General features: G+C 40.1%; 1 protein-coding gene across 12 annotated transcripts in view; it reads right to left on the bottom strand.

Annotated features, from left to right (window-relative positions):
* PDE4D (phosphodiesterase 4D) overlaps positions 1-25,093 on the bottom strand; it is a 1,583,646-nt gene that overhangs the window by 35,213 nt on the left and 1,523,340 nt on the right. For 11 of the 12 annotated variants that reach the window (XM_069556482.1, XM_069556479.1, XM_069556480.1 and 8 more), the window contains one exon: positions 19,122-19,234. In XM_069556482.1, coding sequence (XP_069412583.1) covers positions 19,122-19,234 — 113 coding nt within the window. Of the gene's footprint in view, positions 1-19,121; positions 19,235-19,320; positions 20,080-25,093 lie in introns of those variants that run through there. The other variant, XM_069556489.1, reaches the window with a different exon arrangement.

Raw genomic sequence — 25,093 nt, 5'->3', positions numbered from 1 at the left:
TTGCCTGGAGAATCCCAGGGATGGGGGAGCCTGGTGGGCTGCCGTCTATGGGGTTGCACAGAGTCGGACACGACTGAAGCGACTTAGCAGCAGCATTCTTATAGCTTAAGACTAAATTAGTGGCACTAAAATATATCAAAAACAAATTAGGTTTTTCTAATTGCTGATAAAATAAGATGAACCTGTATGCTCCTTCTAAGAAAGAACTAAGACCTGAAAAAGTAACTTAAAAAATAATTTAACTCATTTTTATTCACACATCAATAAAACTTGGCATTAACCACCTTGACCATTATTTTTCTAAAATACCTTTCGATATTTACATCCTTAAGAAGGGAAAACATAAAATATTTTGCCTATAGGAATAAATATAATAGGGGAAAACAAAATAAACTACTACAACTAGAAACAGACAACAAAGTGTTTTTCTTGATCTTCCAAATGCAAGTCTAATGCCCTGTGAGACAAGCGGTCCATCACACACAAGAGATGCAGTGGGCTCACCAAACACAGGACCGGGCCTGGATTCTGCAAGAGTCATCCATGTCGGAAACCTCCCTTGAAGATATCAAGTCCAACCGTCTACCCAGACAGGAGTTCTACAGTTCACCATCATTAAGGGTCCACCTCTCCGGATTTCTTCCACTCTTGTGGAAGTCCCTTCTACTATGAGTGAATACAGTTTTCAAACACTGAGCTAGTGATCATTTGCATCCACTGAACTAATACCATTCATCTAAAGCTCTTCATGAAGCTGTCAAAATTGATTTGACTCTGGACACAGCAAATGAAGACAAAAATATGGCTCAGGGACTTTATTATGGAAGTTGCAATAAACAGAAGAGTAGTTAACCTCCTTAACTATTCACATAAATAACAAGAACACTCTAGGTCTTACAAACAGTGATCAACAGTTAAACTTGAGCAATTATAGTTTGGGCTGTCACTTTCCCTTAACAGGTAGGAGAGCAAGCATGTGAATCAGAACATTTGGGGTATTACAAAAACACACCAAACAGGTGACTTTAGTATAGCTTCCATAATAACAGTTCTAATAATTCAAAAAACTGTCTTTCCCTAAAATTCATAGTAAACAATAGCAATAGCTAATATTTATCGATTGATATTGATATTTATTTGCTGTCTATGAGTGACTGAGCACACACATGTGCTAGGAATATTGCTGAATACTTACCTGTTATTACCTCATTTGCTTCTAATACCAATCCAATGATACTTTTATTATTCCCATTTACAGATGAGCCTTAAGGTCTTAACCATGAAGTCTGTACAGCAAGCTCCCAGACTGCCTGTCTTTTCACCAGAAATCCAGTCCTGGCAACTGAAGGCCTATAGGACATTTCTACTGAGATATGTAATTTCACTCCAATTTCAGGTCTAAAGATTTAGCTGCTGTATCTTTTACCCTACTCTCTTCAAATCACCTTCTCTTCCTGGTTTTCCAACTATTATTTCCGTTATTACTTGGGTTGAGAATTTCATCCCTTTCTCTGGCTGCAGTGCCGGTCCCCTGAAGTCCGATAGGTCCTGTCACCTTTCCGGTAATCTTTCTCCTAACCATTCCTTTCTTTCCCTTTCCATCCTATTTCAGTCCCTCATCACTTATATGCCTAATTTCCTAATGGATTCTTTTTGCTTTTACTATTTCTCCTCAATATGATCCATCCTGCATACCCCCATCAGATTTCTCTTTCTAAAATCTTTTTGTTATTTTCCTTGTAATATCTTCCTGATAATAAAATGCAGGGCTCCTCAGGGCTTACAGGGCAAGGTGCAAACATCTTACTCTGACACTTACGGCACTTTACATTGCAGCACCCCAATCTACATTTCTCACACCTGACTCTGTCCCTCTAACCAGATTTTCTCTTTGAGAAAGGCTCACTCATCCAAAACACTCAACTCCCACCCCCACCGACAATAAGGTAAGTGTGCAAGAGTGTACCACCCTACCCTGCCTCATCCCGGCCCTGGAGCGTCATCTCTTCTCTCACTGGCAATCTGTAGGAACCCTTTCGGGTTCAAGATCCAGCCTCAGTAGCACTTTCTCTGGGATGCTTCCCAATCATTCTGGTCCTTAGTAGTGAACACACTCTGAACTCCTCTACAGGACCAGAACACCATGAATTACTCTTATCATTCATTAACATATAATATGCTTATTATATGGCTAGCTATATTTTCAATCTGTATGTCCAATGCTTTGTATGTATATATGTATGCATGTATTCTATCTTATGTATTTGAATACAAACACACATATATAAAAGTCTCATTTCACCTATCAAAGCCTTTGGAGCAGATCGGTGGCCTACAGTAACCAGGCAAATACAAAATTTCCTTAGTGAAAGTCTACTTACTGGATTGAAGTTACCTGAAGTCAAAAGGTACAAAACAACGATAATAAAAGACTGATTTATTCTCCCATGAAAATCATATCTGGCCTAGAGATAAGTCAAGGATCAAATACAAAATACACATCAAACTAAAAATTTCATTCAAAAGTGATAAGATCAATAAAGGCTGAAATCAGGGTCTTGTCTAGCAATAAAGAATTTTTACTTGCCACAAGACAGAACTCTTCCCAAAAGTAAGACTGGATCGTCTTGCTCCATGTCACTTTAACTTTCCTGTGCCTTTATAACTTGTCTGTAATGAAGGAAGTGAGCAGGTTGATCTGACAAGTCTCTCATCTCTAAGGATTGTTGGAATTAAAAAAGAAAAGGAACTTTTTGGATTAAACATACCGAAGTTTCTCTGCAAAGTGGCTAACGACAAGTGGAAAATGGAAAGGGATCAATCACCTAGTCAGTGACTCATTTTCAACTCTTGTAACTACCCAGCTGGGGAATTTCTTCTCCCTCTGGCGACAGCTAGTGTCAGACCCATGACTCAGACTGGAACTAGCTCATCTGGGCTGGAACTACGTTCAAGGTCATTTCATCCATTCCTCTGTCTCTCAGCTTGACTGTAGATTTAAATCTGTGCAATGATTACAGGGTTCTATTTTGGGTTTGTGTTTCTCCTGGTTCCCCAAGAGGAGACATCTAGTCACCTGATATTGATTGATATTTGACACTTTCATTAATAGTCAAAGTCTCAGTAGTTCCACACAATCAGAAAAATCACTTGGAGGGGTCTTTGAGGTCATCCAGGGTGAGGGAAAAAGCAAAGTCTAATTCTTAGACAATCTGTAGACAAAGTGGGTAGAAGAGCCATGTGAGGCCCTCACCACACTAATAAATGTTTCTTTTGTGGCTGCCTTCATACATATGATTTCAAAGTCATGGTGGTTAAGTGGTCAGCGAGAGCATAAATAAAAATATGCTACCCACAAATGCTAGGTAACGAGCTAAAACTAAAGTAAACAACTGCAGTGGGCCATCCCATATGCAAGCTGGTGAGGCCCATAAATCACCAGGATGGGGATCAAGATTTCAAAGGCACACTCTGAGCTCCTCTGCCCCGGCCTGTTGATTCCAGCTCCAGCTGCATTGGGTTACCTATATGGCAGCATATAAAGTTCACCTTTTAAGTTTAAAAATAGTTCCCATTCCAACTAAAGATAGGTCACAGTACCTATTATGGGTGTGCCCCATATTCTGCACTTGACATAAGTTGGCATTTAAATTCCCATAACCATCCTGTGAGATAAGATTTTTGTGAATCCCAATTTACAGAGAAAGCAGAGGCTCAGAGAAGCAGAAGCAGTTTAAGCATCTGAGGTCACCACTCTAGCGTGGGGTGCATTCATATCCTGAAGAGGAATTGCTAAGCTCACTGGAACGTGGGAGATTTAAAGCCGAATCAACATAAAGGTTCTCATTTGTCATCAGCTATTCTGTTCCACTTTTCTCTTGGCATCTAATAATTCATCACTATAGTAGAGCATCAACCCCACTCTCTCCTCACCCTGTTCCAGCCTATCCTTTGGCTTCCCCACCTCCTCACTCCCAGGCTCCTCCGGGGATGGCCCAACACTTGGATGTGACAACCCATCCATGCTGCTACTGGGCCAAGACTCGAGGAGGCGACAGGTGAAGATGACGCCAGCTACTGGTGCTAAAAGAGACTTGCGCCTCCTGAAATACACTACGTCTATAAATCTCCCCTCTCCAGCCGGCCCTCCCCTCCTCCCCCATCCCCACAGCTGACTGTCCTCTCTTAAAACACTCGCATTGCATGCTGGCCATGCCCTGGGATTTCTTTTTGCCTCCAAGGGTGTCCCAATGGTTTATTCCAACCAGATTTCAGCATATGAGCCCTGAGGTGGGAATGGGGCATGAACGTGAAGCCAAGGACAGCCCTGCTCCTGGGTCAGCCCAGTCAGAGCACTCCTACCACCCACCCCCTTCCACCTCTCACTGTCTAACATGTCTTTCCACTTTTCTTTCTTCCAATCTTAACTCTACCCAGGAGCCCAGCTTCCTTTCTCATTTTGCTCCAATAAGAAAACAAATCTCCAAGGCAACTCCATAGACACAGGTTATTAAAAAAAAAAATCCTGACACCTGCTCACACCTTCCCAGAATTCATTTTACACCTTTTCTATCTGCTGCCACTCTCCTTGCTATGATCGTACCATCCAATTCTATATCCCCCACATCTCCTGCCAACTCAGAATGGCAGGTCTCCTTTAGGCACTTGGTCTTCTCATCCACGGACCCCAGTATCCTTCAGTGTACAGCTGCGACCTGTTCACTACCTGCCTGCGAGCTGACTCCTAGCCTAAAAGCCAGCCATCCCACCATCATACTCTTCTTAGGATAGGAGCTAAGAAGGTCTTTTCCACACCTGTCCCAACAGGACATAAAGAAAAAGAAAAACGGAATCAGCTGTACAACAGCATTTCCCTCTGAGGATGGTATTTTGCTAAAACGGCTCTTGGTGTTTCGGAATCGAGTGCTCACTAAATAAGTAAAGTTATTAGTACATCCTTTGAAAAGGCAGCTTGAGAACAAACATTGTTTTCCTATCTCCCAGCCTTTTCCCTAGATGTTATATTCTTAGGAAAACTTTCATTACATCTATTAAGTAGCATATGGATCTCGGACAAGTTTAACTGAGCATCAGTTTTTCACCTTTAAAAACAGGACAAATTGTTTTGACACATAGGGTACTATTTCTGGGACTAAGTTGGAAATGCAAGGTTTGAGGGACGAATCAACATCAGGACCATATCTCACATCAGGTAATAAGGCACATACTGATGTTTCCCAATCAGTGTAATCAAAGACTATTTACAGGTACCAAACATAGCAAATGGATAATATCGAAATGTTTGAAAATAAAGCTGAAGTAATTCTTCCATTGAATTCTTCTTTGGAGAGAACAAATTCCTTTCCTTTAGGAACTGAATATTCAATCTGTAATGATGTAATGACGCTTCTTTTTTGGCTCTTCGACGATATACCCTTTATCATTTTACTGCTCTTTAACACACCTAGAAAAATTAAATTGTTGTTGTCATTCAGTAGCTAAGTCATGTCTGACTCTCTGAGACCCCATGAACTGCAGCATGCCAGGCTTCCCTGTCCTTCACTATCTCCCTGAGCTTGCTCAAACTCATGTCCGTTGAGTCAGTGAAGCCATCCAACCACCTCATCCTGTCGTCCCCTTCTCTTCCTGTCCTCAATCTTTCCCAGCATCAGCATTTTTTCCAATGAGTCGGACCTTTGCATCTGGTAGCCAAAGTATTGGAGCTTCAGCTTCAGCATTAGTCCTTACAATAACTATTCAGGGTTGATTTCTTTAGGATTGACTGGTTTGATCTCCCTGCAGTCCAAGGGACTCTCAAGAGTCTTCTCCAACATCACAGGTCAAAAGCAACAATTCTTCAGCACTCAGCCTTCTTTATGGTCCAACTGTCACATCTGTACATGACGACTGGAAAACCCACAGATTTGATTAAATGGACCTTTGTCAGCAAAGTGATGTTTTTGTTTTTTAATATGCTGTCTAGGTTTGTCATAGCTTCTCTTCCAAGGAGCAAGAATCTTAATTTCGTGGCTGCAATGACCGTCCTCAGTAACGTTGGAGCCCAATACAATAAAATCTGGCACTGTTTCCACTGTTTCCCCATCTATTTGCTATGAAGTGATGGGATCGGATGCCATGATTTTAGTTTTCTGAATGTTAAGTTTTAAGCCAGTTTTCTCACTTTCCTCTTTTACCTTCATCAAGAGGCTGTTTAGTTCCTCTTCACTTTCTGCCATAAGGGTGGTGTCATCTGCATATCTGAGGTTATTGATATTTCTCCCAACAATCTTGATTCCAGCTTGTGCTTCATCCAGCCGAGCGTTTCACATGAGGTACTCTGCATTTAAGTTAAATAATCAGGGTGACTGTATATAGTCTTGATGTACTCCTTTCTCGGTTTTAAACCAGTCTGTTGTTCCACGTCTGGCTCTAACTGTTGCTTCTTGTCCTGCATACAGGTTTTGCAGGAAGCAGATAAGATGGTCTGGTATTCCCATTTCTTTAAGACTTTTCCACAGTTTGCTCTGATCCACACAGTCAAAGGCTTTAGCGTAGTCAATGACGCAAGTAGATGTTTTTCTGGAATTCCCGTGCTTTTTCTGATTCAACGGACGTTGCCAATTTGATCTCTGGTTCCTCTGCCTTTTCTAAATCCAGCTTGTACATCTGGAAGTTCTTGGTTCACATACTGTTTAAGCCTAGCTTGAAGGATTTTGAGCATTACCTTGCTAGCATGTGAAAATTAAGATGCAAGCCTAAACAGTATCTTCCAGGAGAAAGTACACTAATCCTTCCTGATGTGTATTAAAGAAATAAGAATACCTCTAGTAAAAAACATTTATTGAAGCCCAACTATCACTTACCCTTATAGAGAGCTAAGAAACCACAGTGAGAATATAAGATTAAGAAAACAGCAGAAATCCAACATGTATATCAAAGATAATTTTAATTAGTTTCACTCTTATCAGAGTGTACTATTGAAACTGATTTTAAATATTCAAAACAAAGTGTAAGAGGACCAGTGATAACTGAAAAAAATAAATAAATAAAGGGAAGGGGCAAGCTGGCAAATTTCTACCCAATACCTAATCTTAAAAAAACAAATAAATAAAAGTTCAAGACTTTCTCTTAAGTCTATCTAAATTTTTATATACTCAGCAAATTTACAGCTTTTTTCATCCTTTGCAGTCTTGAACCTCTTTTATTAAACAAGGGTTCCTTACAAATAGTGAAATGACACATAAATATTTAAAGCGCCCATGAAAGCATTTCTACCTCTTTATTAAAAACTATTAAAGCCCATTCCTAAATTCTTGCAACAAAGTCATTACAGGTAAAGTTGCAGTTCATTATTTTTCTGAAGCTTGAAAAAGAAACCTAGCAAATATAGAATAGAATCTTTTTTTGTCAAAGAATGTACTCTTTTTCTAAAACTTGAACTTGATGTAAAGGCAAAAACAATGAAAAGTCTCCTTACTAAGAAATGCTCTTTTCTTTGTAATTCTGTGTAGTTCAATATAACTTATAATTCTTTAAATATACACATGATAATCCTATTTTTATATGATTCTTTAAAAAAATAATTTTCCACTGTAATGAAATAGCTGTTCTTTCTTCCTAATGTGTATGGACTGGAATGAGCAGGTAGAATTAGACTTAGCAAAAGGAAAATACTTTGATATATCCTCTCAAAATATTTTGGAGAGCATTATTTAAGACATCTTTATTCATATTTCGGTCTAAAGCAAAGACAAAGAGACCAAAACACTGCTATGCCAACAATGGAAAGCAGCCTTAAAAATCAGCCAGTAATTTTTTGAAATGAAGAAGACAGACATCAGCCTGGACTTACTCCACAACATCAGCCTCATCTCTGCCTGGTTGCTATGGTCACATCCCTGTCAGGCCTGTGCCTGCTACTCTCCAGGCCTGTTTATGACAGGCTGAGAAGTTTCCTATTATGGTGCCTATGTCTGCAAGCACACTGCTTGCCAGCAATAAACGCCAGAGGCTGCCACCATGGGGATTACAGTGCAGCACACCAGAGAGGCTGCCGGGAACCCAACAGCCTGGGTTCCCAGCTGCCTGGGTAAATCTGCACAGTATACTCCCCAACGGGCAAAAACCCAACAAGCACACCCTTTCTTCTCAGGCTAGCAGGGACAGAATTCAGATGTGCATGCATGCTAAGTCACGTCAGTCGTGTCCGACTCTGCGACCCCATGGACTGTAGTTCATCAGGCTTCTCTGTGCATGGGATTCTCCAGGCAAGGATACTGGAGTGGGTTGCCATTTTCTCCTCCAGGGGATCTTCCCAACCTAGGGATTGAACCCACATCTCTCACGTCTCCTGCATTGGCAGGCAGGTTCTTTACCCTAGCACCATCTGGAAAGCCTAATATTCAAAGCCAGATGTGTCATTTTTACTGGGAACAAACCTATAATAAGAATGTTATTGCTACAACAGGTACAGAGAAGAGAGAATAGCTTAAGGCCATCACTATGACTTGTATGGCTTTTACCTGTATAGTATTAGTACAAACTTTCAACTTAATGAGATGAGACTAAACTCACTATAAACTATGCTATAATTTCTGATGAGCATGATGGACTGAGGTTTTTATGTGGGAAATGATCAGGACTCTTAATAACAGGAAAACCACTTTCCTACAGGCATCAACTATCATGTACAGACTCTAAGGCTGTAATCCAAAGTGGAGAATGGCATTTACATTAACCAATGCCACACATACACTACGAATTTATATGACCAACTACAAAATAATACATTGACACTCACCAGGTTGGGGCTAAAAGCGATACAGAACTCACCAGCACTCCTAGTGGCTGGGTAGAAAACTCATTGGTTATATACTTGAAGAGTTACTGAATCCATATGCTTATCAGAAACATGGCTTGTATTCCACTAACACATTCAAAGGAAAAGAAAAAATGTACCTCCCTCCTGCAATTTATGAAAACAAGCTGAGATAAAGACGGCATACAAAACTGCAAATGACAGTGAACTACATAAGAAGTCAAGAAATTCTACCTGCCCAGGTAGATGTGGACGAGTTTGGGTCTCGTTTTCCAACTGATATTAGATAAGTCAGACAAACGATCACTTTCACCTTGTTTATTTCTTTATTTTTTAGATTTATTTGGCTGTGCTGGATCTCAGTTGCAGCATGCAGGACCCAGTTCCCTGACCAGGAATCAAACCTGAGCCCCTTGCACCAGGAGAGGAGAGTCCTAGACACTGGACCACCAGGCAAGTCCCTACTTCTGCCTCTTTTAGTTCTAACATATAAGGCTTGAGTCTGAGAATAATAATACTAACTATGATGCTTTGAAATACTGACCATGCTAAATACTACCAAAACCATCAAAAAACTAAGTGGAAGGCAGAAACAGCATTTTTACATTTTATTAATTTCTATTAATTCTATTCAAGTGATAATTAGACAAATTATGATAAATTTCTTCAATTATCTGAGTAAGTGTTCAGTAACTCCCATGCAAAGACTCTGACAACAAAACTGAAGCAAATAAAGGAAGAATTTTTATCTTCTAAAGCTTTAGGGCTTAGATGAGTAAAAATAAACTTAGTCCTTAAGATTGATCAGTGATGATTCCTACAGCACTGAGAACCAAAACCATTTAATGGTGGTTTTCAAGAATCACCACCACAATACCATTCAGACAATTCACCCAATGTTTACTGAGCATCTGTCTAGCACAGCTTTGTGTCCCATGTAATGGGGGCTGGAAAACGAATAAGACTAACAACCTAATGTACCATGAGATGGGAATAAAACAAAGAAAAAATATTATACACAGTTAACACAACTACAAATAAAGTCCCACAGAAGATCAAAGGGAAGAGACATTATACCCAATTAGGAGTGGCTAGGATGGGAGATAAGTTTACTTGGTGGTTCAGATGGTAAAGAATCTTCCTGCAATACAGGAAACCCAGGCTCAACCCCTGGGTTGTGAAGATCCCCTGGAGAAGGGAATGGCAACCCACCCCAGCATTCTTGCCTAGAGAATCCCATGGCCAGAGGAGTCTGACTGGCTACATACAGTCCATGGGGTTGCAAAGAGGTGGAAAACACTAAGTGACTAACACTCTTTTTTTTTTTTCAGGATGGGAGATATGGGGAAAGATAGGACAGAAAGAACTTCATAGAAAAGGTTAATATTCCAGATAGACCCTACAGGATGGTTTGTTTGATAACCCTTTTATTTCAGAAAAGTTCTTTTTTTACAGAAAAACTGTGAAGATAAGTACAGAGAGTTCCCATATGTCCCACACCCAGTCTCCCCAATTACTAATATCTTACTATAGGGGCACATTTGTCCTAATTACTAAACCAATACTGATACATTATTATTAGCAAAAATGCACACAGATTTCCATAGCTTTCACCGAATATTCCTTTCTGTTCCAGGATCCCACCCAGGACGCATTACATTTAGTCATCACGTCTCCTTTGGCTCCTTTTGGCTGTGAGTTTCTCAGATTTTCCTTGTTTTTGATGATCTTCATAGTCTTGAGGAGTTACTGGTCACGTATTTTGTAGAACGTCCCTCAACTAAGAACTAGCTGATGTTCTTCTCGTGTTTAGAGTGGGGTTATATGTTTTTTTGTAGGAAACACCAATGTTAGTACCATTTTCATCAGATCATATCAAGGGCATCAACTACAATTTGACTTACCAGAACTGCTGTCAGCTTTGATCACTGGCTGAGGTGGTGTGTATCTGTCAGGCTTTTCTACAGTAGAGGTGCTGTTCCCTCTTTCCACATTGTGCTTTTTTGGAAGGAGGTCAGTATGCCCAGCCCACACTTAAGCAGTGAGGCGTTATGCTTTTTCTCCTTGAGAGCAGAGTATCTACATAAATTATTTGGACAGGGGATTTGTCTCTTCTCCCTCATTTAAGTATTTATTCAATAAACTGTATCAGTATGAACTCATGGATATTTGTTTTATACCCTGGATTATAGTCCCAGTTTATTTTCTCCATCAAGCCATTCCAGTTGGGAACTGGGAGCTTTTTCAGTTTGCTCTTGCGGCCCTTTGCCGTGCTCCCAGCAACACTTCTTTGGGTACCTCCTTAGTTTCTGGCACTACGCATGCGCCAGCTTGATTCCCTGCGCCAGTTCTAGAATCAGCTACTTCTCCGCAGAGTCCTGCCACCTTCTGTTGGAGAAGGGTATTAGAAACCAAGATGAGGCTGCTAGATGTGTTCAGTGCCCCTGGGGTGCTGCTGCTTTAGGCTTTCTCAGCTGACAGAACAAGGAAATGTCTGCATACACTAGATGGTTAAGTTGCTAAGACCTTAGAAAGCTATGTCCTGAATATAAATATTAAAATAAGAGATTCTGTGACTGGGTTACTTTCAGTCTCGTTCAGAGGAATGACAGGGTGCATCCATTTACGAAAAAAAAAAAATCACTGGACTATTATCCACTGTTTTAGGTATTTCTGCTAGAAAACAGCTTAGAGAGTTTTAGGTATTCTGATAAAACCTCAGGCCATTTTGATGGGCTATACTATAAAATTATACAAAGAAACAAAAGGTAAACTCCACTGAAAAGTCATTGACAGAGAGAAGAGCAAATGAAACATTCCAATAGTCCTATGTGGTTCACAACATCATTAGGCCACCGTTCTCTCTCAAAAGCCCACTGGAAGCATCAGCACCAGGATCACAAACACACACCTTCTCTAACCCTTACCCCACAAAAGAAGAAAAGAAAGATGATATTCCTTTACAGAAGGATATAAAGGACTCAGCATTACTAAGCACCCACTATGTTCCTGACTCTTGTCTAGATAACTCTCATCTTTCAATTCATGGAATCATCACAGCAACTATATAACAGATGAGGAAACTGAATCATACAAGGTAAACTGTCCCATTTAAATTTAGTAAAAGACAGAGATTGGGAGAGTGCTCTAAATCCATAGACCATTCTGTTTGAAATCTGGTATTTTCTCCTCTAGTGGGGAGATCTCATTAATGGCAGAGAAGAAAAACCAAGGTTGTTTAAAACAGACATATCTTTCTAACCAAATGGTTCTTACTGCCAATTTAGACTCGTACAACCAAAAATATGCCTGTTGTCTGTAATGCAGTGTGGATTAAAAACTTTCTCATTTTGCTACAAATTAATTTCAATGTACATTAAAAACAATTATAATAGAACATCAAATCCATGATTTTATGTAATTCTTTGCTTAAGATGAGGCACTCTTGTGGACACTTACCTTTTAAAAATAAATGCTTTAACTAAAAATATTTAACATATATAACATAACATACATACATAACATAACATAGTTATGAATGTACACAGGAAGTTTGAGAACACTAACTCCAAATCTATTATAGAACAAAAGTCACATTTTTCTTCTAAGAAATATTATGTTCTTATATTAGGAGTATTTGACATATAGCTTTTCTTAATCTCTCCTTTCCAATACAGACGAGGGATAGAATAAATTACATGCAATTTATTGAACACCCAATATACACTATTCACCAAATTGAATTTTCTATATATCTGATGGTCTTAACAATCTTTCAATTTTATTTTCCCCTTTTATTATCTCCATTTAGAAATGAAGAAATTGAAATTCAGAGAAGCGAGGCATGTTGCTCAAAATACTAGGTAGAATGCAGCAGAGCTGGAATCTGAAACCAAGCCTGCCTGACAAAAAACATCTATGTCCCTTCTACTCTACAAAGTTGCCATAAGCATTGGTATATATCTCAGGAGAAATGTAAATGCCATTCATCCTCATCACACATAAAGCACAGCAAAACAAGACCAAAAAGTCCAGGACATTAATAACAACAACAACAAATCCTTCACTAAAGATGAAGTATTTTCTTAAGTGTAAAGAATAATAAAGTTAACACCATTGGAGTTGGTAATCCAATTTAACTAATTTCACAATGAACAAAGCAGAAATGTTTGTTGTTTAAGCAGATACGAAGGCTCACTCTCCTCATCTCACTCCTTGTTAGAGTAACTTAAAATGTCTTTTAAAACTAATGTGAGTATCAAAATGCAGGCAAGGCTACCCCTCTCTCTACTTCCCAGAAAGATCTCAGACTAATAGTGTCAATTCAACTATCACCACTAGTAAGGCACAATATTACTACCCGGTAGAGAAAGCTATGCTGTCACAAAATACAGCCTAGCTATTTGCAGTTTTAAAGTATTGATCTCTTTCTGGAAAAAGAGGAAATCATATTTTATACAATATTTTATGGATTTAGTGGAAATCATTATCAGTGTTTCATATCTGCCATAATTATGTGTATCTTAAGGAATAGCTACAATCTATGATTATCACATAGTCACAGAGACAGGTATTCCTGTCAATATCACAGGAATCTTTTAAAATTGAGTAAAATCATTATTATCCTTGCTATTTAGGGGCAAACGTGCTTAATCTGGACTTCCCAGGTGGCACAAGAGATGTGGCTTTGATCCCTGGGTTAGGAAGATACCCTGGAGGAGGAAACGGCAACCCACTCCAGAATTCTTCCCTGAGAAATCCCACGGACAGAGGAACCTGGCGGGCATGGGGTTGCAAAGAGTTGGACGAAACTGAGCCTGCAACCTTCTTCAACATGCTCAAACTATTCAGATATTGGGAAAAGTACTATTTTATTTTGGCCAAGCCTTACATTTTGAAATTAAAAAAAAAAAAAAAAGGACATAGTTCATAACACTCTGAGACAGAAGTTACCACTATCCTATAATTAAGTCAAAATTTTAATGACTGAAAGCAATTCTCAAGGAACAACTACTTTATTGAGTTACAAAATTAAAAGTTTTTGATAATTATTTTAAGAAAATTAAGCTTACTGCCATTAAATACCAATACAGGAGCCAAGTTGATGACAAAAGAGATAAATAAAGATTTACAGTAATCCTTACGGTTTTAAAGTTAAAGTTAAGGGGTTAAAATTAAGGGCTTTTCTATTTAATTAAACATAAAAATATCTGGTAAAAAGTGCTTCCCTTCTTTCTATTATTACTTATAAGCAAATAAAGTATTTTTGTAAACAGTGATCATGAAACAACCACTTCCAATTCTTCATGTTAACTTTAAGGCTCTATATGTAAACTACATAAATCTTGGCCAAATCTACTTTTATAAAGTAGATGAAAAAGCAGTGAGCAAACTTAAAGCATCAGTAAGTTGAGTATCTTCATTTATGAATGATATTTTCTTTTCTAAAAATTTAGAGTTTTCCTTTAAATATGTTGATTAACTGTTAACAACTCTTACATGACTAAGTCAATAAGTTTTGATATTTTAAAGAAAATTATTATTTGCTCTTTGCTCTTCACAAAATTAAAATGCCTTTTCCAACTTTTTGCTTTCTTCTCAACAAAATTAAGCATTTATATCTTTCCTGAGCCATCTTATACTCATGTAATGCTGAAAAATCTTAAGATTTAGCCATTTCTTGTGAACATTCTATAGTGGTCATTCCAGCATCACTTTTGCCAGAAGAAATACATCAGCAATCACAGAAAGCTATAGTATATGTTACATATGCACTGACTATTAAAAATCAGCAGGGGGAGTAGACAGCAAAAATACTAGGAAAGAGCATCCCAGAAAAGCAATTTAATTTGTAGGCAACAGAAACATGATAGAGATCTTTGTTAAAACCAGACAAAATAAATTCCATAAAGAAGTCATATCTACGTTTGCAAAGCTGGCCTACATATGCCTGAAACAACAACAATAAAAATCCTTCAGTCTTTTAGAAGGACACCTGAATCTTAACTTCAAGACAGACTTTCAGTTTGAAGCACTGTGTATGTATGTGTATGTATGTGTGTGTGTTTCTCTTTCTGACTCTTTGCGATCCCAGGCTCCTCTATGGAATTCTCCAGGCACAAATACTGGAGTGGGTTGCCATTTCTTACTCCAGGGGATGTTCCCCACCCAGGGATGGAATCCACATCGCCTGCATTTAGCAGGTGTATTCTTTACCACTGAGCCACCAGGGAAGCCCCTTGAAGTATAAGGGCTTCAAGCAAGTAGGTTCCAGTAACGCCAAGCCTCAGAACTGCCCCAAATTTAGAGAAGAGGACCAATTCATTTTTATAGTGATATATTTGGTGGTGGGGGGGGGGTGATTAAGATGATTTTATCTTCCCCTTCAAATATCGCCACACTTACATTGAGGGTCTGGTGAAATGTGCATTGTTGGGTCACAAGAGGATACAGTTTTGTAGCGTAACCTTTGATGCTTAGATTCCTGGCCTACCCTCCTCACAGCCTCAATTTACTTTCCATGAGAAAAAGGTAACCAAAAATACTGTGAAACTATTTGGCCTTTACAACAGTCTTAAAAGTTACTTTAGACTGGCAAAATTTTTACAAAGGATGGAAATATACCTGCCAATCCCACATTATGTTTAATATTTTCTAAAAATTAATAAGTGCTGTATTTTCATTTTTAGAATAAAACAGGAAAAATATTTAGCTCTTCTGTTTCCAATTCTGTAGCTGAAATTTAAGAAAAGATTAAGCTTTTAATTAGAACTTCAAAATGTTTATGCCTATATTATGCTAAAGAAAGTATAAACACTTTTTTGTAATATAGAAATGTGTGCTATAGACAGAACTGGATTATAAAAATTAAGAACTGGATTATAAAAATCCGTGAAACTTAAAATACCAAGCATAGATGACAACTGAATGGTTTAAAAAAAAAAAATTAGCCAAGTAAGCAATGAATCAAGTTGAACCTAAACGTTCAATAATACTAATAACAACAGGGCCATGTCAAGCTTATCAGACATTATTAGCTAGCTATTTTATACATATTCTTTCAAACTCTGACCTTTCAAAACAAGTATCATTGTGCTCATCTTATGCTAAGGAAACTAGCTAAAAAAGTCTGTCATTTCTCTAATGTAACTCAGCTAGTAAGGAATAAAACTGTGATTCAACTTCCAGATCTGTCTGCCACCAAAGCTTTGAGACATCACCAAAACCTCTCTTAACTCAAGGAAATCTGTACAAATCTCAGGCAGATTAATGTGCTTATGAAAGTAAACGCTGTCAATTTAACCACTCAAATTAAATGCCATCTGGAGAATCTCACCCCTATTTGGTACAAGCATCCTACACGTATTACAGCCAACACTGGCATTGGCCAAGAACTCCATAATTTTCCTGTCTCAATACTATCGATAAGCATTACACACATTACAATCCCAATCAGGAAATACATCTAGTTGCTTCTAAAGCATCCCTTAAAAACCGCTAATAGTTTAGATTCCTTCTGTTCAGATTTTTTTAATATGAAGAATCCATTAACCCAATTTGTTAAATGAGTCTGACGAATCAATTTCCTCCTTCCTCACACCCAAATCCACTTTCATAGTAAATATTTTCTCCAAATAATCAGTTAAAAATCGTGATTTCTTACTAGTATTTTATTGTGTTATTTTAATCAATTAGGGCACTTTTTTAAAAGCCTCAAAAAGAGAAGAAAACAAAGAAAAATATTATAACTTTTCAAAGACAATACTGGTTGGTTCAAATAAGTACATGTAGAAAGAAAGGATGATAATAAGACTAGTAACCGAAAGCAATGTTTCAGACTTATTCATTCACACTCAAGAGATACTCAACAACCTAGTGGATGTGTGACGAAAGCTGTCTCATTTCCAGTTCAGACTTAGACTTGGTATCACTCCTGGGGACCTTTAGATCAGCTGCTCCAACTCAGTTTACAGCTCATGTGGATGTGACTTATTCGTGCCCTTGTTACCAGGCTGAAGGATAACTTTACAACCTTTACCAAGAGCTTTTTTTTTTCTATGCTAATCTGTTTTCATCTATAAAAAGTCACAGGAGCTTAGCACTTATTTAGAAATGAATGAGTTAAGGGAAAAAAAAAAGATGAATGGCTTAGACATGAAAAGTTTAATCGACAGCTTCAGCTGAGTTTAATTTTTTTAATGTTAAAAATAAGGATCATGTCAATACAAGACTTAAACACAGCTAGAATGCCTGCATTTTGAAATAAGCTCATCTCTTACATTAAATCTGTAAATTAACTCGAAGTCTACTTGAGGGGACTTCACAATAAAAAAAAAGAAAAGAAAAGAAAAAAATCCTCGCCTTACTTGGTGCTTTTAAAAGAAAAAAAAAATCATTTGACTAATCATTGTGACCTCAAATTTTACTTTTTCATTTTAAAGTACAGATAAATTAATTACTTGTCAACTGAAGTCACGTACATGATTAGATTTTATGTTCAGTTTTAAATTCAAACAGAGGTCTCATCATTAAGAGTATAGATTTTGGGGGAAAGTAATTACAGCTGCTGAGGTTCATTGCGCTGAAAAAGCACTGTCAAATCATCTTGAAAATATAAGCAAAGGCTTGCGCATCTTTTGGTGTCTTCTGGCTTCTCCTTTCACTACACAGAATTAACCAGGCAAGAGAATAAGAACTCAGGCCCATTACAGAATGGTCCCATTCAGCCTTCAGGACACTGGAGATCCTTAGCATATGTCAGCTGCCATTATGAACCAAATTATGAAAGAACAACCTATATATGATAAAATGAATCAATGAACTAAGAATTTATTAGCTAGATGAGAACAATGGCACCGGATGCCAAGGCAGAGAGTAAGAGTAATAACCTGTCATTCTGTTGAGGAATCACATCAAACTTAGAAATGAGGCTTAAATGACCAAAAAAAAAAAAAAAAGATACAGATTTGATCATTGGTGTGCTTATGGGTAGGTCAGTGTGCTTATGGGTAGGTCAGTGTGCTCACGGGTAAGTTAGTGCCTACAGACAGTGACTGGGGAGTCCTTTTTATTTTGTTTATCTGAAGCTAAACTTTTCAGTTAAAAATCCTGCTGTCTATGTAAGCACTGTCAAGAGATAAGACAATCAAGTAGGTGATACGCTATAGCTTTTTAAACTGCATGAGAGAAAAACAGGTGGGATGAAAACTATAGTCAACCAGAAAAAAAAAAAAGCATAGCTCTTTGAAAAATATGTGCATGTAGATAAGCAGTAAAATGGGATAACCTTCCTGACCTTGTAAATAGGTGGGCCAAAATATTTAAATATTCTTTAAGGGGCAACTGTTATTAATTGCCACATGAAGTTATTAGTCCTTACTGGCTAAATCATTCAGGCATCTGCATCCAACATGCCCATGCCTCCCAGCCCCTGAGCCAAACAATCATTAAAAACATAGATAATCCCAATTATTTCCTTACATAACTAAATATTTTTTTAAAAAATAAAAGGAACTCCAAAAAAAAAAAAAACCCACCAAAATGAGCAATACTGTACCTTGCTTTAAGGCTGTGGCAGGTGGAAGGTTGCTTCTCAGCCCCCTGAACTCCACCATCCAAGACCAGCACCTTGGCATATATGGCACAAAATGCCCCCACTGAATCATCACTGTAAATAACCTCAGAAAACTCCAAGATCTACAGTAACAATGCCAGTGACCATAACCTTAACTTTGACGTCCCCTGAGGACACATACGGCCAAGCGAAACTACAAAGGCTCAGTTCTTACAGGGTACCCTGACCCTGACACTTAGATAAATGTGGATTAAGGTTCCAAGTTCACTGAACTCTTCTGAGTGTGAGTGCGGTAGGTGGTGACATTCAAGGTATTGCATTGACCTCTAGCAACTCTTACTTCCCACTGAGAATCTGAAGAATACCCTAAAACATGGATTGCCAGTAGACAGGATTTCGTTACTGCTGCAAGGGCAAAGTGTCACCTAGAAGTACCCCTCCAAACACACACACACACACACACACACACACACACGCGAGCGCTGAGTCTTGCGGGTATTGCAATCAAAACTATATCAAAGTTGCTTTTGTAAAATGTTTAATTTCTCCAAAGTGAATGGATGAGAGAGGGAGGGCACAGGCAGCACCAGAAATCTTCTTCCATGGGAGCCAAAATGCAGTGTGTGTGACAAACCTCTGTGTATTTCCCGGGGCCACGGGGACTGGTGGCTCCACCAGCGTGGGAATCAGCAGCCTAGGGGACGCGGTGAGAGCCGAGCCGGGGCTTACCTTATTGGAGGCCATCTCACTGACGGAGTGCCTGGTCTGCAGAGTCTCTAGCTGGTCCAGACACCAGTCCAGCTCCTCCAGGGTCTCGCTGGCCAGTTTCTGGTAGGCCTCCTCTGCGAAGAGATAGGGAAAGGGGGACTCAGTTCTCAAGCGCTTCACGGGGCCGCCGGCGAGTTCAAAGGGAGCCATCCTGCCGTACCCCGCCATGCTCGGATGCCCGGTGCCCGCACATGAGGGCTGCTTCTTCATACTGCCGAGCCGGGCACTGCTAGGGGGGCCGGGGCTCTGCTAGCGGGGCGGCCGGCCTCGGGAACGCACGCCCTCTCCAGCTTGGCGTCTCCGTTCAGCGTCCAGGGAGGGCGCGCCAAGTGCGCCAAGCCAACTTTTACATGGACCAGAACCCCCACGATGCGACTTTGAAGAAGTCCTGGTGCCGGAGGATGGCGAAGGGGGGGTGGCGCGCGCGCCCACGAGCCCGCCCAGCGGAGGGAGCGTCTGGTCCCCGGCGCGATCTGCGCGGCGACCGGCCCCGAGCCGCGGCCCCGCGCCCGCCCCTCCTGCCGAGCCTTCACTCAAAGCGAATGAATCAGCCGCGGCCGGCTGCGCGGCCACCACGTTTCCTGTTTTCTTTCTCAACTCCTCCGGCGGCGGGCGCAGCGCGGCTCCATCGCCGCAGCTTTCCGGGAACACTCCCCCTCGCGCCCCGCACGGCCCTCGGCGCCGCCCGGCCCCTCCTCGACTCCACGCCTAGATCGCCCGGGGCCACGGCCCGCCCTGGCCCCTGGTCGCCACGCCGCTTCGCCGCCGCATCACCCCGCGCGGTCCCGCGCTGCTCGCTCCGAGGAACGGTCGCGAGCGTGTGTTTCCGTGGGGCTGCCGGGGACCCGTGCGACAGGAGCGGCGGAAAACCCGGCGTGGAGAGCCCGCCGCCAGCTCGCCCGCCGCCTAGGGTCGCGCCCGCGCGCGCGCGGCCGCGCACCTGGCCCGCGCGGACCCCGCACGTCCAGCCGAGTCCAGCCCGTCCGGGTGGCCCCGAACCTCCGCGTCTCCACCACCCTGCGAGCTTTCCCTGGAGAACCCGACGGGTCGCACAAACTGGGTTATTTAGGACGCGCGCAATCAGTTTCCGTGGGTTTGGATTTTAGGGTTTCTGAGGGTTTAGGATTTACCTACTTGAAGAGGACAGGGTGGTTGTGGGAATTAAAACTATTTGTATTAAGACCAGGCTGAGTTCCCAACCAAGCCCTTACGTCTAAATTTTGGGGTGGACATAAACAAAAACATACAATGTTATGAGCCAGCACTCCTTCGAATTCACAGATTTGACAATATGCTATATTTTCACATTCAGAATTGTCTGAATTATCTTCAACGGCAGTGTGAATGCACCACGCCTTATGGGCAATTTACAATTTATGCCTTATGGGCATAGGCAATTTACGCCTATGTTGCTTCCTTCGTCAGACGAACTGCAAATAGGGACAAGGGTGGTATTGCGATGCCAAGGGGAAGAGTCTGAAAGAGTGTTTCTACCTACCATGCACAGAATAAAGTACAAACTTGAAAGAGGACTACATTCAAAGACGTCGTATGGAAGCAGGTTCTATTCACAAAAACTGACCCTGGGGGAGCTCTACCATGGGGATCAATTGCAGAGAACTTCACCACTCTATTAGCCTGCAGATAAGCAAACCTTTCAGAGCAGGAAAACGTCCAAACTCCCAGGAAGAGTCCATCTTACGAAACTTCTGTTCTCCTCAATTAGAAAGCATAATCTGAAAAGCTTACATGCAGTTGGTGTGATCACTTTTCTTGGTCTTCAAACCTACAGGTATTGGAGGAGAAGAAATTCTGTCCTTGAAATTTGGACTCCATTTGCCTTGAAATTTGGTCAGTGGCACAACAAAAAATTTCATGGACTGAATCTCAGGCTCCTGGGATTTTCCAGATAGGTTTTTACATAAAATTTTTAACAGTTAAAATAATTTTCAAAGTATTTGTTACATGGGCCATGTGGCTAATTGTTATCAAGGATTCTTGAACTGTTTGCTATTCACTTTGAGAACTCTAGGTTAAAAACTGCCTCTTTTATTCCACTTAAAAAAATTTTTTTTCTGCACCAATCTCTGTAAATATTTCCTTAGGTGAACCAACACCTACCTAACCTTGCCAGGTGAATTAAAGTGTAAGATTGGAGCTTTTCCCCCAACAAAAGGAAAAACCTTAAAGATAATCTTAAATCACAAGTATTAAGTATTTTACCTGTACAGCCTTTCCCTGATTAAGTATATAAAAATATAACATGTTTGTTATAAAATCTGAAACATTACACAAAGATGGAATGCAGAAAGTTCCTTGTAATCCCATACCCTAAAGATCACAAGCAATCATTAAACCTATGACCATAACACATTCTGATTTTACTTAATATCTTCCATATGTAACTATAGCGTAACCTAGTTGTGATGGTAGTACATGCATTATGCGGTTTTATTTTGGACTTTTCTTTCCTCTAAGGTATAAAATAAGGATGTAGGAATTTTAAGAGGAAATTAACTTGTTTCAGTTGATTTGGGCCATCCACAGTTAGCACATCCAGTGCGTTAAAGATGCATAACCATTGTGTCTAGGATTTGTTCACAGCCATCTTTCCAGTCACTGATTATATCCGGAAGCCAGGAAACCCCTCTCCCCACCTCACAGACTTTGTGTTGTGTTTCTTTCCCGCTGCTTTCCAACTTTCTCAAAGTCTGAGCCCCAGGGGACCTCCCCATCTCCCTTCCCATCCTCACCAACTTCTCAAAGCTTTTCAGAAATATAGGCCTTTGACCTAGCGGGATGTGGCTCCACATGTTACACTTTAGTGTTTAATTTTTAGTCCTAAGAGTAGAAAAGTAATTCAGCAAAGTTTCCATGCGTCAAGACATTATGCACTCAAATACCAGACTTGCTCTTAAGAAGGCAGTACAGTGACAAGAGGGACAGCTTGTGTCAGAAGATCTACTTTATGTCCCAATCATAGATTAGCCCCTCTGACAATCAGCATTTGCGCACAATAAAAATGTGGTCTGTGTATGTATTTTAAGTTCTAACTACCTTTGCATGCACTGTATAAATTTGGAGAATGAAAAAAAAAAAAATGACCAGAGCACATCTACATACCAATTAAGAAAATAATTACTAACCACAAAAAAACAGTTTGTTCTATAAAATTGTTGCTCAAAAAATTCCTGTTAAAACAAGAAGAATTACTGTTGATATTAGCATAGAGCTGAGAATACTACTTTTCCCAAATTCCTAGGTTTATAGGCAATATGGCTAGCCAGCGTTGTTCAGGATCAGTGTTAAAGCTGAACTTTTAGGAATTTTAACCCCAAATGTTGTAAGACGTTGAGTAACTGACCTTCTCATCCCCACTAAAAAAGCCTCAATGTGGAGTTTCCTGGTATCCTCCAGGAAACTGAGTCACCAAACAACACACCTAAATGTCACCAATAGCTGGCAGGATGAAAACAGTGTGAGCCAGTTTAATGTGGGGTTTTACCAAGAACACACACTGCATTCATTAATAAAGTACTTTTGTCCCCAGAGAGTAGCCATCACCGTGGCACTACTTGAAAATATATGAAAACGCTTTCATTTCCCCATCTGAAGTCTAAGTGAAGGAACTACAGGGAGAAACTGCCTAAGCAACAACTCTTGGCCAGATTCCATAAAAGCCAGGCGAGGGCTCTGGAACAGCAACTGAGAAATAACTTGAGCCTTTGGAAGTCCCCTCCTACGGCAGCATCGGTTTCCTTCGAGGCCCCCTTGAACTATGTGACACCCGTGTTTCTGTTCAGGATCTTCTGTGAACAAACAGTCCTCAATTCTTGCAGGCCAGCACTTGGCTTCCATCACTGTGATGCGATCAAGGGTTCCCCTGACACACAGCCTGAACCAGTGCCAGGAGCTCCAGGAGAAGATGCTGAAGCAGCAGCTTCCTTTTGAAAAGGATGAAAAAACACCCTTAATCGCCTCAGAGCCACAGCGGTGAGCTGGAGGTTGAGGTCGTTTTCTTGTGACATGTTCAGTCATTTACTTTTACCCACAAGTCACAGGGATATTGACCATTGAGGCAAAAGGATCCATTCTACGTAATGTGTGACTCTGCGGATGTCAGTTTCTTTGCCAACTCTTGACTGATTAAAGGTTTGTATAAATTTGTCATAACTCCTAGACAGGCTTATTGGTGTAAATGAAGAGAACAAGTCAAAAAAAAAAAAAAAAGTCAGTTACTTTGGACACCATTTGCTTACCCTTAATTAAAAAATAAATATAAACTGTAACAGCTGATTCATACTTTTCTTAAAGTTAAAAAAAAAGCCCTTCACTAAACAGCTCTGAAGAACAAATATTAATAATTAAATACATAATATTTTAAGCAATTCCAGCTTCCCCTTTCTTAATTCCCACCCAAATTCCCTCTTTGTTCCTAAGGATGGAGTTGACAGTGTCTAAAGTAGGTACAACTAGAGAAATATGATTTCCATTTCACCATGTATTACTCTAAGCTAGTCACTCCCTGAATTTGATACAGTAAAAGATTGGTTCAGTTTAGCTCTAACTTTTGCTGATTTCTTTTTTCTGTCTATACATTTTATCTGATGGGAAATACATGAAGGAGTTGGATTCACTTTGAATGTGTACATGTAACAGGTTTAAGCAAAGCTTGCCAGTGGCAAGCTGTTCTCATTTCCAAGTGTATTTCTGGCATCAAGTTCTTACTTTGAAATCTTACGAAAAATATAAAATTTCACTTAGTACTTCAAAAAAACCTCTAAGGAAAAGGTATACATAATTTTGTGATTTTTTTTCCCTATCTTCCCACTACCTATGATTTTTTTCCCTTGGTCTGCCTAAGGCTCTAGTAGAATTTTTTTTAATGAAATAAATATAAGATTGGGTTTTGTTGACTTCTAGTACAGTGGAGCTAATGGTCAAGAATCTACCTGCCAGTGCAGGAGACCAAGAGACGTGGGTTTGATCCCTGGGTCAGGAAGCTCCCTTGGAGTAGGAAATGGCAACCCGCTCCACTGGAAAATTCCACAGACTGAAGAGCCTGGCAGGCTCCAGTCCACGGGGCTGCAAAGAGTCAGACATGACTGAGTACCATCACAGTACCATCAGTAATTCAACAAACATTTATTTAGTACCAAATATATGTCACACACTTTATTAGAGTCTGCAAAAGTGAGATGAGTAAAAGAATGGTGCCCCTTATCCCAGGAAAGCTTAAAGTCCAGGGGTAGAGATGGTTTTGGCATACTATATTGTAGAAAGCATTCTGAAAGAGGGAAGCATGTAGGCGATGGGAGAGTAACAGAAGGCAATTTAAATCAGAGTGGAGTGGGAGAAGGCTGAGTACTAAAGAATGAAACAGGAGGTAAGTGAAGGGGGTGGGAAGAATTTTTAAGGGAAAACATTATGGGCCTGAGTTCAAAAGATGTGTGTGTATGTGTATGTAGTGAAAGGAATTCCCATAAGTAGGCCTTGCAGAAATCCACAGACACTGGTCATGGAAGTCTTGTCAGGCATGTGTAGGTAGGAGCTTTGGGGGGAATTTTCAAAAAGAGGAGCCACTGAGTGATTGAGAGTACTGTGTGATAGGGGATCTGATTTTATTGAGATGGAAAATTTTAGGACTCTGCAATAAATGGGATTCAGGGAGGCTAGGCTAAAGTCAGTCAGACCATGATCGTCAGCCATGTTACCAGTAGAAATAAAATTAATAACTTACAGACTATTTGCTTCTCTGATGGTTGTTCTTATCTAAGACAATCTCAGTATTAAAATTTGACATAACCATGTGCTCTCATGATATGTTGGGCATGAATAGAAGAATTGCCTAATGGGACTTGTGAGGGAGTAGACTTTCTGCTCTTAAAAACTAGTCTTCTGGAATCGTCATCGTATTGTACTCATCATAACTG

This window comes from Ovis canadensis, chromosome 16, assembly GCF_042477335.2.
Source record: "Ovis canadensis isolate MfBH-ARS-UI-01 breed Bighorn chromosome 16, ARS-UI_OviCan_v2, whole genome shotgun sequence".
Lineage (NCBI taxonomy): Eukaryota > Metazoa > Chordata > Mammalia > Artiodactyla > Bovidae > Ovis > Ovis canadensis.
This window is presented reverse-complemented; position numbering and strand designations above follow the sequence as displayed.